At 34.9% G+C, this 13,133-nt stretch overlaps 1 protein-coding gene across 1 annotated transcript; it reads right to left on the minus strand.

Moving 5' to 3' along the window:
* Positions 6,367-8,142, minus strand: LOC109947834 (shikimate O-hydroxycinnamoyltransferase). The gene is made up of 2 exons (XM_020559031.1): positions 7,692-8,142; positions 6,367-7,482 (listed from the first exon to the last, which is right to left on the minus strand). Exons 1-2 carry the CDS (start codon positions 8,097-8,099, stop codon positions 6,508-6,510), a joined length of 1,383 nt encoding a protein of 460 aa, XP_020414620.1. The 5' UTR covers positions 8,100-8,142; the 3' UTR covers positions 6,367-6,507.

Raw genomic sequence — 13,133 nt, forward strand, 5'->3', positions numbered from 1 at the left:
ACAACTGCCTAGATTTGCATAAGATTTTTCAGGTTTAATTCCAAGTCTCTGCACCGCGGTGTAATACCGGATAGGTGAAGCTCACCCAGGTGCACCACAAATTTCTGAATTTTTTTAAAAAAAAAGTTATGAAGTTCTATTGTTTTATATGAGTGCTGAATTATAAGAAACACGAAAAAATGATATCTAACATGTTCGGTTGGCAGATTGCGAATTCGAATTGAATATAATTTAGCTATTTAAGTTGATGAGCAAATCCCTGTCGCGGGGTTGTTGTCACCAAGTTGATGAGCAACTCCCTATGAAAATCATAGTTTTAGGAGTACCTAACCACAGTGACGAGTTCAGACCAAACTTGAAGTTGTTTAAGCCGTCGATAACAACTATGAATGGAAAACCTGGGAAGCTTCGTTTAATTTGGATTAAGTTAATTAAGAATAACAAATAGATAAGCTACATGGGCCCACTGTTGCGTTGTGGGCCTCTCTCTCTCTCTCTCTCTCTCTCTCTCTCTCTCCCTCCCTTGTCTGCTAAAAATTCAATTAGTTTCTTAATTCCCTTCATAAGCGAAACCAAAATTGAAACAACGTGCAAACATTAAGATCTACATGGTAAGGTTTTGATAATGAAGTACCAAACAAAACGACTAATGTTATGCAGGGGCTAAAGTGTAATTTCATACTAAGCATTTTCATGAAACTATATATTTAGTCAATAGAATATACTTATGATTATTATTATTATTAATAATTGAAAGTTTCTTCCATTTGGCGGTTGATGACAGTGACCACAAGCCATAGCAATCATGAGCATAGAATAGTACCAGTGAAAGCTGCTTAATTAGTATCTTCTCCTTATACTAATCTCTATATTAATCTAATCAAGATATAAAATTCTTATCTTTATAGAGGTAGGTTTTGCTCCTCAAGGAGTTAGCATTGACCTAATTTAGTGACACAAAATATTATGTAGTCAAAAGTCTAGAGTTGTTAAGCTGATGTATATATTTAATCCGTTCTGTTGGCCATCCACAGCCACAGTAGCAACCCAACATTATTAGGGACCCCTTTTTTTTTGGGTATATTTTATTTATTTATTTAATTAATTTTTTTAATTAAGTAGGCGAATTTAAATAAGTAGATTATGTGATGTAATTTATGGGTTTGGTCTTTCTAATGTCATGCCAACTGTGGTAATAGTGGTTGGCTGATCATAGGTAAACTACTTGGCCCCTCCTAAGTCCCTTTAATTTTATCATATTGGTTATTACTATTTTTTTTAAATACAAGTGTTAGTCTAAATTAGAAGGGGATCAAATTTTTTCACACACGGTTCGAATATGAGACCACTAATATGCAAATTAAGATCATTTTTTACTGAGTTAAACCTCGTTGGCTATTAATTATTAATACTTAAAATGGTTTATTGGATGAATTTTTAATTTGGACAAAAAAAAACCCAAATAGAAAAAAAAAAAAAAAAAAAAAAAACCTATATGGTGAAGGTGAACTACTTCGTGTGCTTCTTCCAAATCCAATAATTATTTGTTGAGCACAGCTAATACACCATAATTAAAGGGTTGGTGATGATGCTATTAGTTTAACCTTCAATAACACAAAGTCTCCTATGTTTCAGATGCCTACGAATATATAGCCTTCATTCAGATCCATAGGTTGTGATGTGACGGCCAAATAATAACAAAAAAATCCACTTTGTTCCATATTCTCTTTCTGTACTTTTCAAATTTTGTCACTGTACCTAATCACCCTTCTTGTGTTTTTTTTAAAAAAATAAATAAAGCAATCCCTTTGAGCTTCTAGTAAAAAAAAAAAGTTTGATTAGCATTCAGAAAAGTTATGCTAAAATCACCTTTTTTTTTTCTTTTTTGAAAAAAAGTTTAGAGGTCTTTTTGAGAACTTACTGAAGGGGCCTTAGCCCATTTTATAATTTTAATGCAATTTATTTTGGGTAAATATATATATATATAACAGTTCCGATCTCTTGGACCACAGGAGTTCAAGAGATTGTGGTCACCCACCGTTGGATATTAATCCAATAGTTCAAAAAAGTTTCTTAAAATGAGTGCAAGAGTGAGTGAACCGTTGAATTTACATTCAACGGTGAGTGACCACAAATCTCTTGGACCCCTGTAGTCCAAGAGATCAAGACTGATATACATAAATATACTTTCACACGTTTCTTCAATTTCATCCCTTTAAAATTCCAGACTCTCCCATATGCCATTTTTTTCTCTAGCAAGAGTTGGTCGATTTTTTTTCAACTTGAAAATCTCTCATTCATGCTTGTAGTTCTCTCCCTTTTTCAAGCTTAGTGAGGGTGGTGCGTGATGAGGCATCTTTACATTTCCTCTCGAGGTAGATTCTCCAAAGAAAAAGTAGAAACGGGTGTGGTTTTGCTTTGTAGAAATAAAAAAGGTGGCCAATTTGCTTTTAGGATTGCCTTTCGCTAATTTGGTTTTTATCAATTATCAAACTTTTTTCGACCAACAAAAGAATTATCACACTCTTTTTTTCATTTCTTTATAAGTATTTGGTTTTTTTTTACTCTGCTAATGGAGCTATCAATTTGAGGATAGGCATAGATTTTGTAAGAACCAAATAAAAATAAATAAATAAATAAAAAAGAATTTACAACAAGTAGGGTTGAAGTAGGTTCTTATAAATAAGCCCAATTTAAGATGACATATTATAAAAAAACTCATATAGAGTCTATTTGAAGAGAAAAACTCAAAACTAACCACTTGTCATTTTTTTAATTAGTTCTTTGTATGTTAAAATTTTCTAAGAACCAATTAGAAAAGGCTTATTTGTTGAAATGTCCTATGTGGGTTCCAAATAGTCTCAGTTTGCCCTATGACGATTGAAATGACTCAATCTCCACCCCCCCTTGAACTTCCATTATGTGACCAAGATTACCCATTTCGTTAGTTTTCATATAAATCGTTAAATCAGCTGACGTGGTATGGGTATTTTGATAAATTTAACTATTAAAAATAAAAAAATACTTGAAATTATTTAAAATATTTAAAAATATATAAAATAAAAATTAATAAATTAGGAATAACTTTTTAACAATACCCAGCAGCCCCTCCCAACCCCCAAGCTCGATGGTACCATTAAACCCCTCATCTTCTCTCTATTCTCAACGACTATCTCTCTCTCATTTCCCCATCTACTCTCATGCTATCTCTCTCATCTCTCCTCTCTTCCCCTGCAACTCAGATCTGGAGGAGAGAGTGACGCCAGAGAAATATCTCCCCCAAACTGTACTATTGTTCTTCCACAGAACCGAAGCCAAGCCAAAGTCCACCATATCCAAAAATTTATAGAACTCCCCAATAAATAACTCAATAAAATTAAAAATAAAAAGGGAGAGAAATCAACACCTACCATGTGGGTGATGAATGATGAGTGATTGAAACGGAAAAGAGGAAGGGGTGTGTGGGTGATGATGACGGAGAAGGAGTGATTGCAAAGAGAACGAGGAATGAAGAGGAGAGAGCCAGTGAGAAGGAGAGAGATGATCCCGATGACGATGGAGGAGGGGAAGGTGACGCAGAGGATAAAGGATGGCAGTTAACGTTGACTCCGAGGCCGACTGTTGTGGCAAGTAGCAGAGATCGGAAAGAGAAAGGAGTTGGGAGGGGCTGCTAGGTTTTTAAGTTTTTTTAAAAAGTCAATTTTTAAAAAACATTTAAAATAATTTCTTCAAAGAAAAAATATTTATTTTAAAATTATCTATGCCACGTCAGCTGATTTAATTATTTTTATCTAAAAACTAACGGAATAAGGCAACCTTGGTCACAGAATGGAAGTTGAGGGGGGAGATGAGTCATTTAGGGCATGTTTACGTATCAGTAATAGAGAAAGTAAGGAATCAGAGAATTTAGGAATTGAAGAACTACTGAATCGTTATAGGAAGAATCATTCCCATTAAACTGTTTACTAAACATATGGAATTAGCAAAGGAATGAGGTTGATTTCTATTGTTATTGTTTACTAATTTTCATGAATCAGAATCCAAATTAATTTGATTACTAAAATGCCCTTCACAGTTTCAGCACAGCACATATATAATTCTCAAATTGGCTAAGAAGACCAAACTAATTCTGCAGCAAACCAGTAAGGAGGTGCAAACATGAGGAATCAATATGCTAAACAAGATGAATAACAAGAGCTCAGTTCAATGATAATGTTAATAGCACTTTTGTCCAGAGCCAATTTCAAACGAAAAAATAAACCACAATAAATATATATATGTTTCACCTACGTAACTAGTAAACAATCAAATAATAATAACCTGCATAATCTTCATACATTAAATACATAGAACTTCTTGGAAATGAGTTTTTATTTTTTTATTTTTAGGGTTGGAGCGTCTTGGAACTTCTTCGCGTGAGTTTTTATTTTTTTTAGGGTTTGGGGTATTTTGAAATTATGGTAAAGTGGTAATGGTATTTTTGGAAGTTACTAAGAGAAAACAGGAATGAGAATTGTATCGACTACTTCCCCTTAGTTGATTTGATACCTAGTTATGAGGGGATGTGATTATAGATTTTCAGGTGGGACCCACTTATTTTTTTCATTTCTGATTGCAAGTAAAAGCAGGGGAAGTCAGGAATAGAAATCATTCCCTTTCCTCTCATACCCATTACTGATACGTAAACGTGCCCTTAAAATATTAGTAGGTGTTGAGGCCCAAAAAATATAAAAAGACTCCTACAGCAGGCAAATTGAGACTGTTTGGAAACCACAGAGGGCATATGAACAAATAAGTCATTAGAAAATGACAAGTGGTTTATTTTAGAATTTTCTCTTCAAATAGATTTTATAAAAATTTTTGTATAATATTTTATGTTAGAATGAGTACCTATTTGTATAAAGCCCGAAAGAAATGTCGTGATTTTTTTTGGTCAATGAAGAAATGTCATGATTGTGGAAGGGTGATAAGGATGGAGATGAGTTGGAGGAAAAAAAATTCAACACGTATGAAAGTGTATTTGGACTGTGTACAGTGTACACAAATATGGACAGGGCCCCTGTCCCCGTGGACTAGGTCAACGGACTGCCAATTAGGTTTGGGTGCATGCACATGCAAAACTAAATAAAAGTAAAAACAAAAACAACTTTCTTGAAATAATGATTGCAAATATGTCAAAACAAGTCATTGCTCTTTCTTTGAGCCGCGTTAAAAACGTTATTAACATTTTGATTTATTAGGGAAGTGCAAGGCACTTGGCTTCTTACTTTCGGACGCGTGCTTGCCGTAAATTGAACAGGAGCAACTTTTATTTTATTTTTTGGATGAAATGGGGGGATAAAAAAAAGTTAGATTGAATGTAAAAGCAACAAGTAAGAAGAAAAAGAAGGAGAATTTGACAAGTACTTTCTAAAAGTGGAATCAAGAATTTTCTTAAGTTTGTTGTTTATTATCTGCGAATAGTTTAGTTGGTTTTTTCTTGGAAGTTGCTTAAGTAGAATGAGTCAATTTATTTTCTTAAAAGCTGTAGAACGAGTTAAGTTTTAACGAAATAAGATAGAATAATTTTCACCAAATATAGAATGAACTTCCGTAAATTTAACATCAAAAAACTCTACACTCTAGAATCTAGAAGGTGGTTTTCAAATTTCACTCGATCTCATGGAGGTCAATGACAAAGGATTAAGGATTTCGACGGAAAAAAAAGGGATTAAGGATTGGCATACGTCTTTCCCAGAGTAGAAAAAGACGCAATGAATTGACGACAAGCACAAGGCCTTGACGCATGTCACTTGCTGACTTGAATGACTCTTTGCATAAAGAAAAGTAGACCTTTAAGTATGTTATTTTGTGGACATTATTGGACGCTAATAATATTCTCTCACCAAGCTTAAATCCAAAATTGCCCGAACATGCAAACCTAATTTGAGAATATCTTAACTAATATCCTCTTAGTAATGTATGGATTCATGGCATTATATTTTTAACACAAATTTTCAACCATTAGATTGAAATGGATTGAATGACTAAGATTAACTAAACTAATTATATATTTTTTTTTAAGAAAAATATATATTAAAAATAATTATTAATTCACTTTCTCTTTCTTATTTCTCTATCCTCAATCAATGTTTTATCTTCCTATTTCGTCGTTCTCTATTCTCTAGAATTCTTCAAGTAATGACTTTCCCACCTCCTCCTTTTTCTTCTAAAACTTTACAGATGTTTGATTATTTTTCTTCTCCATCCCTAACTTTGTTTTTGGCTTTTTTTCATTGCTTATTTTTTGGGTCGTCACAGTTATACATGGATTATTTGAGTTGTACGAAAAGGAGAATGAGATTGATATGACCAATGAACACTCAGTTAAATAGTAAATAGGCGAAACACTTGGATATATAATAATTTGCTAACATATGATATGAACCATATGCTTGCATGTTTTTGATACAAACAAGATAATATTAAAGATAATGACATAGGTAATGGATGTGGTAACACTAATATTCAAATTTGACTAAGATAATCAAAAGTCAAGGGTCTGAACACATGAGCAGCCTCCTTCTCTATTAACTCCAACTGCCCTTTGAAGATGTGCATGTACACAATCCAGTCACCTTTCCTAGCCGGACTCGGCATTGGCATCACATACCCGGCATTGCCGCCCCACGGGAAATGGTATGACCCGAAAACCGGCAGTCCCCACCCGAAATCCACCTTCGAAACAGGAAATCTTTGCCCCGATGACACGACAAAAGCGGGCCCTTCTTCACTTCCACTGCTGTATATCTTGGCCAAGGCTGGCACCGGTCTATGAGCCTCAACCCAATCTATTAACCCCAAAAAATGCTCCTTTGTTACAGCACATTTCAAAAAATCGTGGACTTCCTCAGCTACCCAGTTCAACGACTTTTCAACTAGGTCTTCCACTTTTTCCTCACCAAATGGAATGGATAGCACATTTCCAAAGTATGTAGCCATATGTGAGGCTTGGTGACTTTGGTAATTTCCTCGCTCATTTAATCTCGTTCGTCCATCAACAACAATGCCCATTTTGCATAATTTTTGGGCACAACCAATTTTAGTGTCAGATTTAGCCACCATCTTCCACAAGAATGCACAAAACGACTCGAGCTTGGTCCTTTTGAACCCATTGGAGCTTGCAAGGGCTTGCAGATTATCAAGTTGCTCTGCTGTGACGTAGTAAATGCGACTGATGAGATGGTCTTGGTCAACATCAGTGTCGTTTTTGGGAGGTGGCAGAGCTGTGATGGGCACGTACATTTCGTTTAGGGATGGATCAATGTGACCAGGACGACGAGGGTTGAGCAAAGAACGACGAAAAGTTGGTAGCAGAGAGAGTGATTTCGACTGAGCCATCTCAGCCCATGAGACCAGAAACATGTTGGTCGAGTAGGCGTCTGCTATGCGATGATCAAACGAGCATGCCACCACCATTCCTCCACACTTGAGCTCAGTTGCCTGCAATTCATTTTGTTTCCATAATGTTAGGATATTTTGTTATAACGTAAATATGATTTAAAATAAGGTTTTGTGTTTGCAATTAATGAGTCAAGTTTTTCTCGTGGCATTCGATATAACTAAGGTTCCCAAAGTCAAGTTCTAGCTGGTCCAGATTTTATCTATGTCGACATAACATGACCTATCTAGAGAGACAGTCTGACAGATACCTGGACAGCCAACACCCCATGCTTCTTCTTGGGAACCAATTTGCCCTCTATGCTCTCATCGGGGTCATAAAGGTTAAGGTCCTTAAGCTCAACATCTGCAAAGGCTTCAAAAAAATCGACACCACGGTTGTTGCACAAGATCTCAGGCTCCCCAACAGAGTTTTGCACCACCTCACCTGAGAAGGCATAGAAAGTGACCAAAGCTTGGGCCATGGCCTTTCTCAGAACCCCAACCATAGACCAGAAGCTCATGCTCTGCTCATTTTTGTAGCAGAAAAACACCCCCACGTCCACAGGAGGCAGAAGCAAGTCAAGGTTGGAGAGTGGCAGCCAGTGCTCTTGCAATGGCAAGGCAGCAGCCACCACTTCCTGCTTGATCATGGTCACCTTGAACTCTCCTCTCTCCATGTCTGATTATTTGATTGCTATATGGTTTGATATTTTTGTGAGCATAAGGAAGAGAGGGAGGCAATTTATAAGCAGCCAATAGGCTCAAGACGAGGGAAATTTCTAGCAAGACTAGCTAGCCAACTACTCTCCTATGCGGACCAAAAAGACAATAAAAGCCCTCAAAACCTGGAAGATGTTTTGGTATTGGACGGCGGAAAAATGGTCAGATGACAAAGTATTTGAGTATATTCTTGCATAAATGACACTATTAGACTACCACTGTTTATTGGTAGCCTGCTCTTGCCTACCACTGTTTATTGGACTATTAGAACAAAGTCAATGTGCTGTAGATTCTTGCTTTAGGAAATTGGGCCTCGAGGACTGTGGCGTGTGCCTCGTGTGTGCACGTGTAAGGGTATAACCTTTTTGGTGATTCATGTTGCGGAGTACATTATGGGGTCGTTTGGTATGACGGATTGTTATAAACTAGATTAAATTTTGGAATTGTTTTAGATTAGCTTAGATTAGACTAAGCTGGATTAAGTACTGACTACGTTTGGTGCTGCGTCGGACTAAGAAGCTGGATTATAAAAATAGTGAAGACCTATATTTGGTGTTGTGTCGGACTAAAAAAAAAATTTATATTTAAAAAAAATAATTTTTAAATAATTAAATGTAAGTTTTTTTGCTTTTAGAATTACCAAATTGACATATACATTTCTTTTCCTCCAAACCAAATTGGCATGTACATTTCATATATGCATATTTCTCAAACTTGGACCATGACAGCCTAGTTCCTTTCTTTCCTTGTTCAAAGTTTTGACTGTTACCTTCACTTTCCATCCCTAAGAATAATCAACACAAATAAAATAATACCACAATCAATAATTGGAATTTACAAAGAAAATATAACATTGTTTCAAAGCATGACTCTTCTCTAGTACATCACATAACCTTAAAAACAAAAGGAGAAATAAAATCAACAAACAAATTGATAAATTGACTACAATACCACAATCAATACATTGTTAAGGCTAAATTATCATGCCTGAAATACAAATTACAATCACATAAAAAAGAAAACACCTTAAGAACTCAAACATAAATAACAAGAGTTGGCTAGTTATTCGCATTTCCTTGCCACTCATTATACATTTGGAAAGCCAAGTCATTCCTCCAAGTAGTCCATTCATCTGATGCTCCAATGGTGCCAACCATATCACCTTCTATCACATTTTCTGTCTCTTCAATTTTATTTATTAATAAAAAAACATTCGTCTTTGATCCATATCTATTAATCAAAAAAGAAAAGAATTATTGCACTTAATCAATCTTACTGAAAGTGAAATAACCCCAAATTGAAAACAAATAGTTTCATATGCAAATAGAAACATAACAATTAATGCAAAGCCATAATTAATACCATTTGCAAAGTATGGAAAATTCACCTCAAATGGACCAAAAATTATCAACAACTGTGCCTAATATCACAACAAATATGAAGAAAAAAGTTGTAGGATTATTTCACAGCTGGCCAAAAGATGCTGCTGCTGCTGATTAACACCATGTTATTTATTACATTTTCTTATTTGAGAGGCCTAAACCAATGCCAAATTGGGAAAGGTTGAGGAGGTTCTTAGTTTATATGAGAGAGGGAGAGCTAGTGGGTGGAAACCAGACCCCATTGCATTTTCTATCTTGGGTAAGATGTTTGGTGAAGTTGGGGACTATGATGGCATTAGGTACGTCTTGCAGGAAATGGCTGGTATTGGTGTGCAGCCTAATTTGGTTGTGTACAATACTTTGTTAGAGGCAATGGGCAAGGCTGGAAAGTCTGGTTTAGCAAGAAGCTTATTACAAGAAATGGTGGGATCCGGGAGAGAAAACATAGGACGCAAATTGCTTTGTCAAATGACAGATACAATCAATCACCGACAATTGCAAACTCCAAAACTACAAATCTTTCTCCAAAAGAAAAAGAAAAAAAAAGAGCATGACTTTGCTTTGACATGGCCAACGAAAAAAGAAGAAAACCAAAGAGGCCTCTAGCTTCAGTTTTAATGAAGGCGATTGGAGGTTGATGATTACGACAATAATTAATCATTGAATTCAATGGCTTTCTCAAGACTAATGTCAGTGAATACAACAGCCTACAACAACAGAAAATAAGTATATGCCTATACAAACCCAAATAAAACTATCACACTAGAAAAAATACACTCGTGAATTTTAAATCCTTCTGCAAAATAGATAATTACTTACGGGATTCATAATTTTGAATATCTAACACTTGTTTGATAACTAGAACAAAAATTGCAATTTCTACAGAGCTAATACAACCATTTGTAATAGATATTTAGGAAAATCATCAGAACTAGATTACTTTAAAATGCTACCAACAGAAGCAAAAATAGTTCACTATCAAAACCCAACAGAAGCAAGGTATTGAAACCAACAGGCAAAGGATAAATAGATGCAGTACAAATTGAATCACCAAATCATCAACCAAGAAAAAAAATTTGGCAAACTCCAAAACTACAAATCTTCCTATGTGTGATCTTTTAGCACTAAATCACCAACCAAGAAAAACTGAACCACAAGGATGCATCATCTCACATGAACCAGTAAGTTCAATAAACTCAGGATTCATGCCAAAAGTCTAGTCTACTTATGAATTTCTAGGTTTTCTTAAATACCTAATTACAAATTAATGGCCAATTAACATCAAGTATATACATATTGCTACAGTAGATATGGTATCTACGAAAATTAGAGAAGAGAAGAAGAAAATAACAGAGAAAAGGAAGGAGAGATTCAAAGGTTTAGGTCAACATTGTTGAGGACAATTGCAAAATTCAAAGAGGTGGAAGAAGGGAATAAGAGAGGTTCTAAAGGGAAAGAGAAGAAAAACTTGCCTGGGTCAAGATTCGAAGAAGATGAGTCGATGTTGAACGAAGGAGAGGTGGAGTCGTAGATGCGGAGTCGCGAACCACATCGAGAGGCGTGTTCAATATAGCGAAGGCTTATTTTGCGATTTTCAGTGTCTCTGTATAAGGAGAATGAGTGAAGGGTATTTTTTACTATTGGGCTATATAATCCCGTTTAAATTAGTCCCCTTTCTAACCAAACATGGGCTTCAGGTCTAATTTAGCACAGTCCTATCTAGTGAGCCCTACCAAACATGGCCTATAGATTTTATTTCAACAAACCGAACTGTATGTTTTCAAATGTTCATTCATATAGTTAGTTAAATTAAAAATTATTAAGACATTCAATTGTGATCAGTAAAATAGACAAAAACAAGAGTAATGCTATTTAGATACACAAAATTGACCACCAAAATTCAAATTCAAAATCAAAATCCTCTGGTTTTGATTGGGTTCTCTCTTTTTGTAATTTTGTTGTTTTTCTTGAATTCGATCTCTTCTCTAGTATATCCATATCTCTTCCCTGATTTTGAAGGGATAGGTAAATTTGATTAGGAAGAAGGGAGTGTTAGAGTATATCTATATCTCTTCTCTGGTTTTGATGGGGATAGGTAAACTTGATGGAGGAAGAAGGGTGTGCCGGAGACAAAAAAAGTCCAACTTTTTGTTTTGTTTTGTTTTATTATTTATTTTTTATAATTTCACTTTTATCTTTGTTTTTAATAATTATTAAAAAATAAAGAAATAAAAATAAAATCCACATAATAATATTCATTAATTGACATGACATGACCACATTAGCTGTCACATAAGGTGGTCAGCTAATTTGGTCAATTTTATGTGTCTAAATAGCATTACTCCAAAAACAATGCTTCAAGAAAACATTAAAATAACAACCATTTAATTGAGTGATTAAATCGAATTCAAGTGAATTTTTGCATAAATAATATATTTTGAGAAGGAGAATTCATTCATAAAATCACAGACGTACAAAAAGCAACATGATATAGTGGCCTCGTTAAAACCTTCCTAGGACAACCTTATGGGACAAATCCCAGAGAAAGAAAGAGTGCCACACACGTCATGAACTAATATGAGAAAATACTTAATGAATAGACGATTCGGATCATCATAATATAATGTATAATGAATTCTACAAAGATTCATTGTATTATAATGATGTAGTTGATCATTTTTTTTTTTTTGAGGTCCTTTCCTATTGAAAGGGGCGATAGCATATTAAACTCACACACACAACACGGATACTAGAACTCGAACCCAAGACGATGTAGTTGATCATTTATTGAAATAACATTTGACACAAGTCCAAATCAATAAACCTGTCAAATAACTTGACCTCGAGCTTTTAGCAGTACGGAAAGGAGAAGCTTCTTTCCAAATCCAAAGACGGTATGAAATTGAATTGGTTCATCAGTACATCCTTAGAGAGTGGGTAGCACTGCACATGCATGCATCCAAAGTAAAAGTAGCCATTGATGTTGCTACTTCATTTTCATGAATTTCCACTCCACTAGTTAACCTTGGTGCGTCCATCAACAAGGCAATGCCCATTTTCCAACCAACCATAAAACAGGTACTAATTTTTGCTGTAAAAAAAAAAAGGACAGTTGTGAAACAAATTGGTTCACATAATGGGATAATTAACATTGTGAGCAATTTAAACCGAGAAAACTCTATTTTGTGCTTTTATCAACAAGAATGTGTCTATTTTTGTAAATTTTTACAACCGAGAAAACTCTAACAAGAATATAATAATCAATGCCGATATTTGGCATTCCCGCATTGTGTGCTTTTATCAACAAGAATGTGTCCATTTTTGCATAGTTTTTACAACTGAGAAAACTCCAACAAACACAAGACTAATCAAATGTTTATAGTGATCAAATAAGGTCAAACAACAAAGTATGACATGTACCTAACACGAGCGGTGCTAAATTTGTGATACTAGGAAAATTAATGCATAAAATTAGGTAACTTAGCATAGTAAAGGGATGATATTATTATTATTATTAGGTATATTTGAGGGTAATGTTGCATAATTTGGTTTTTATGTAATAATCGATGCCGATATTTGGCATTCCCGCATTGTATGCTTTTATTAACA

This window comes from Prunus persica, chromosome G3 (assembly GCF_000346465.2).
Source record: "Prunus persica cultivar Lovell chromosome G3, Prunus_persica_NCBIv2, whole genome shotgun sequence".
NCBI classification, from domain to species: Eukaryota; Viridiplantae; Streptophyta; class Magnoliopsida; order Rosales; family Rosaceae; genus Prunus; species Prunus persica.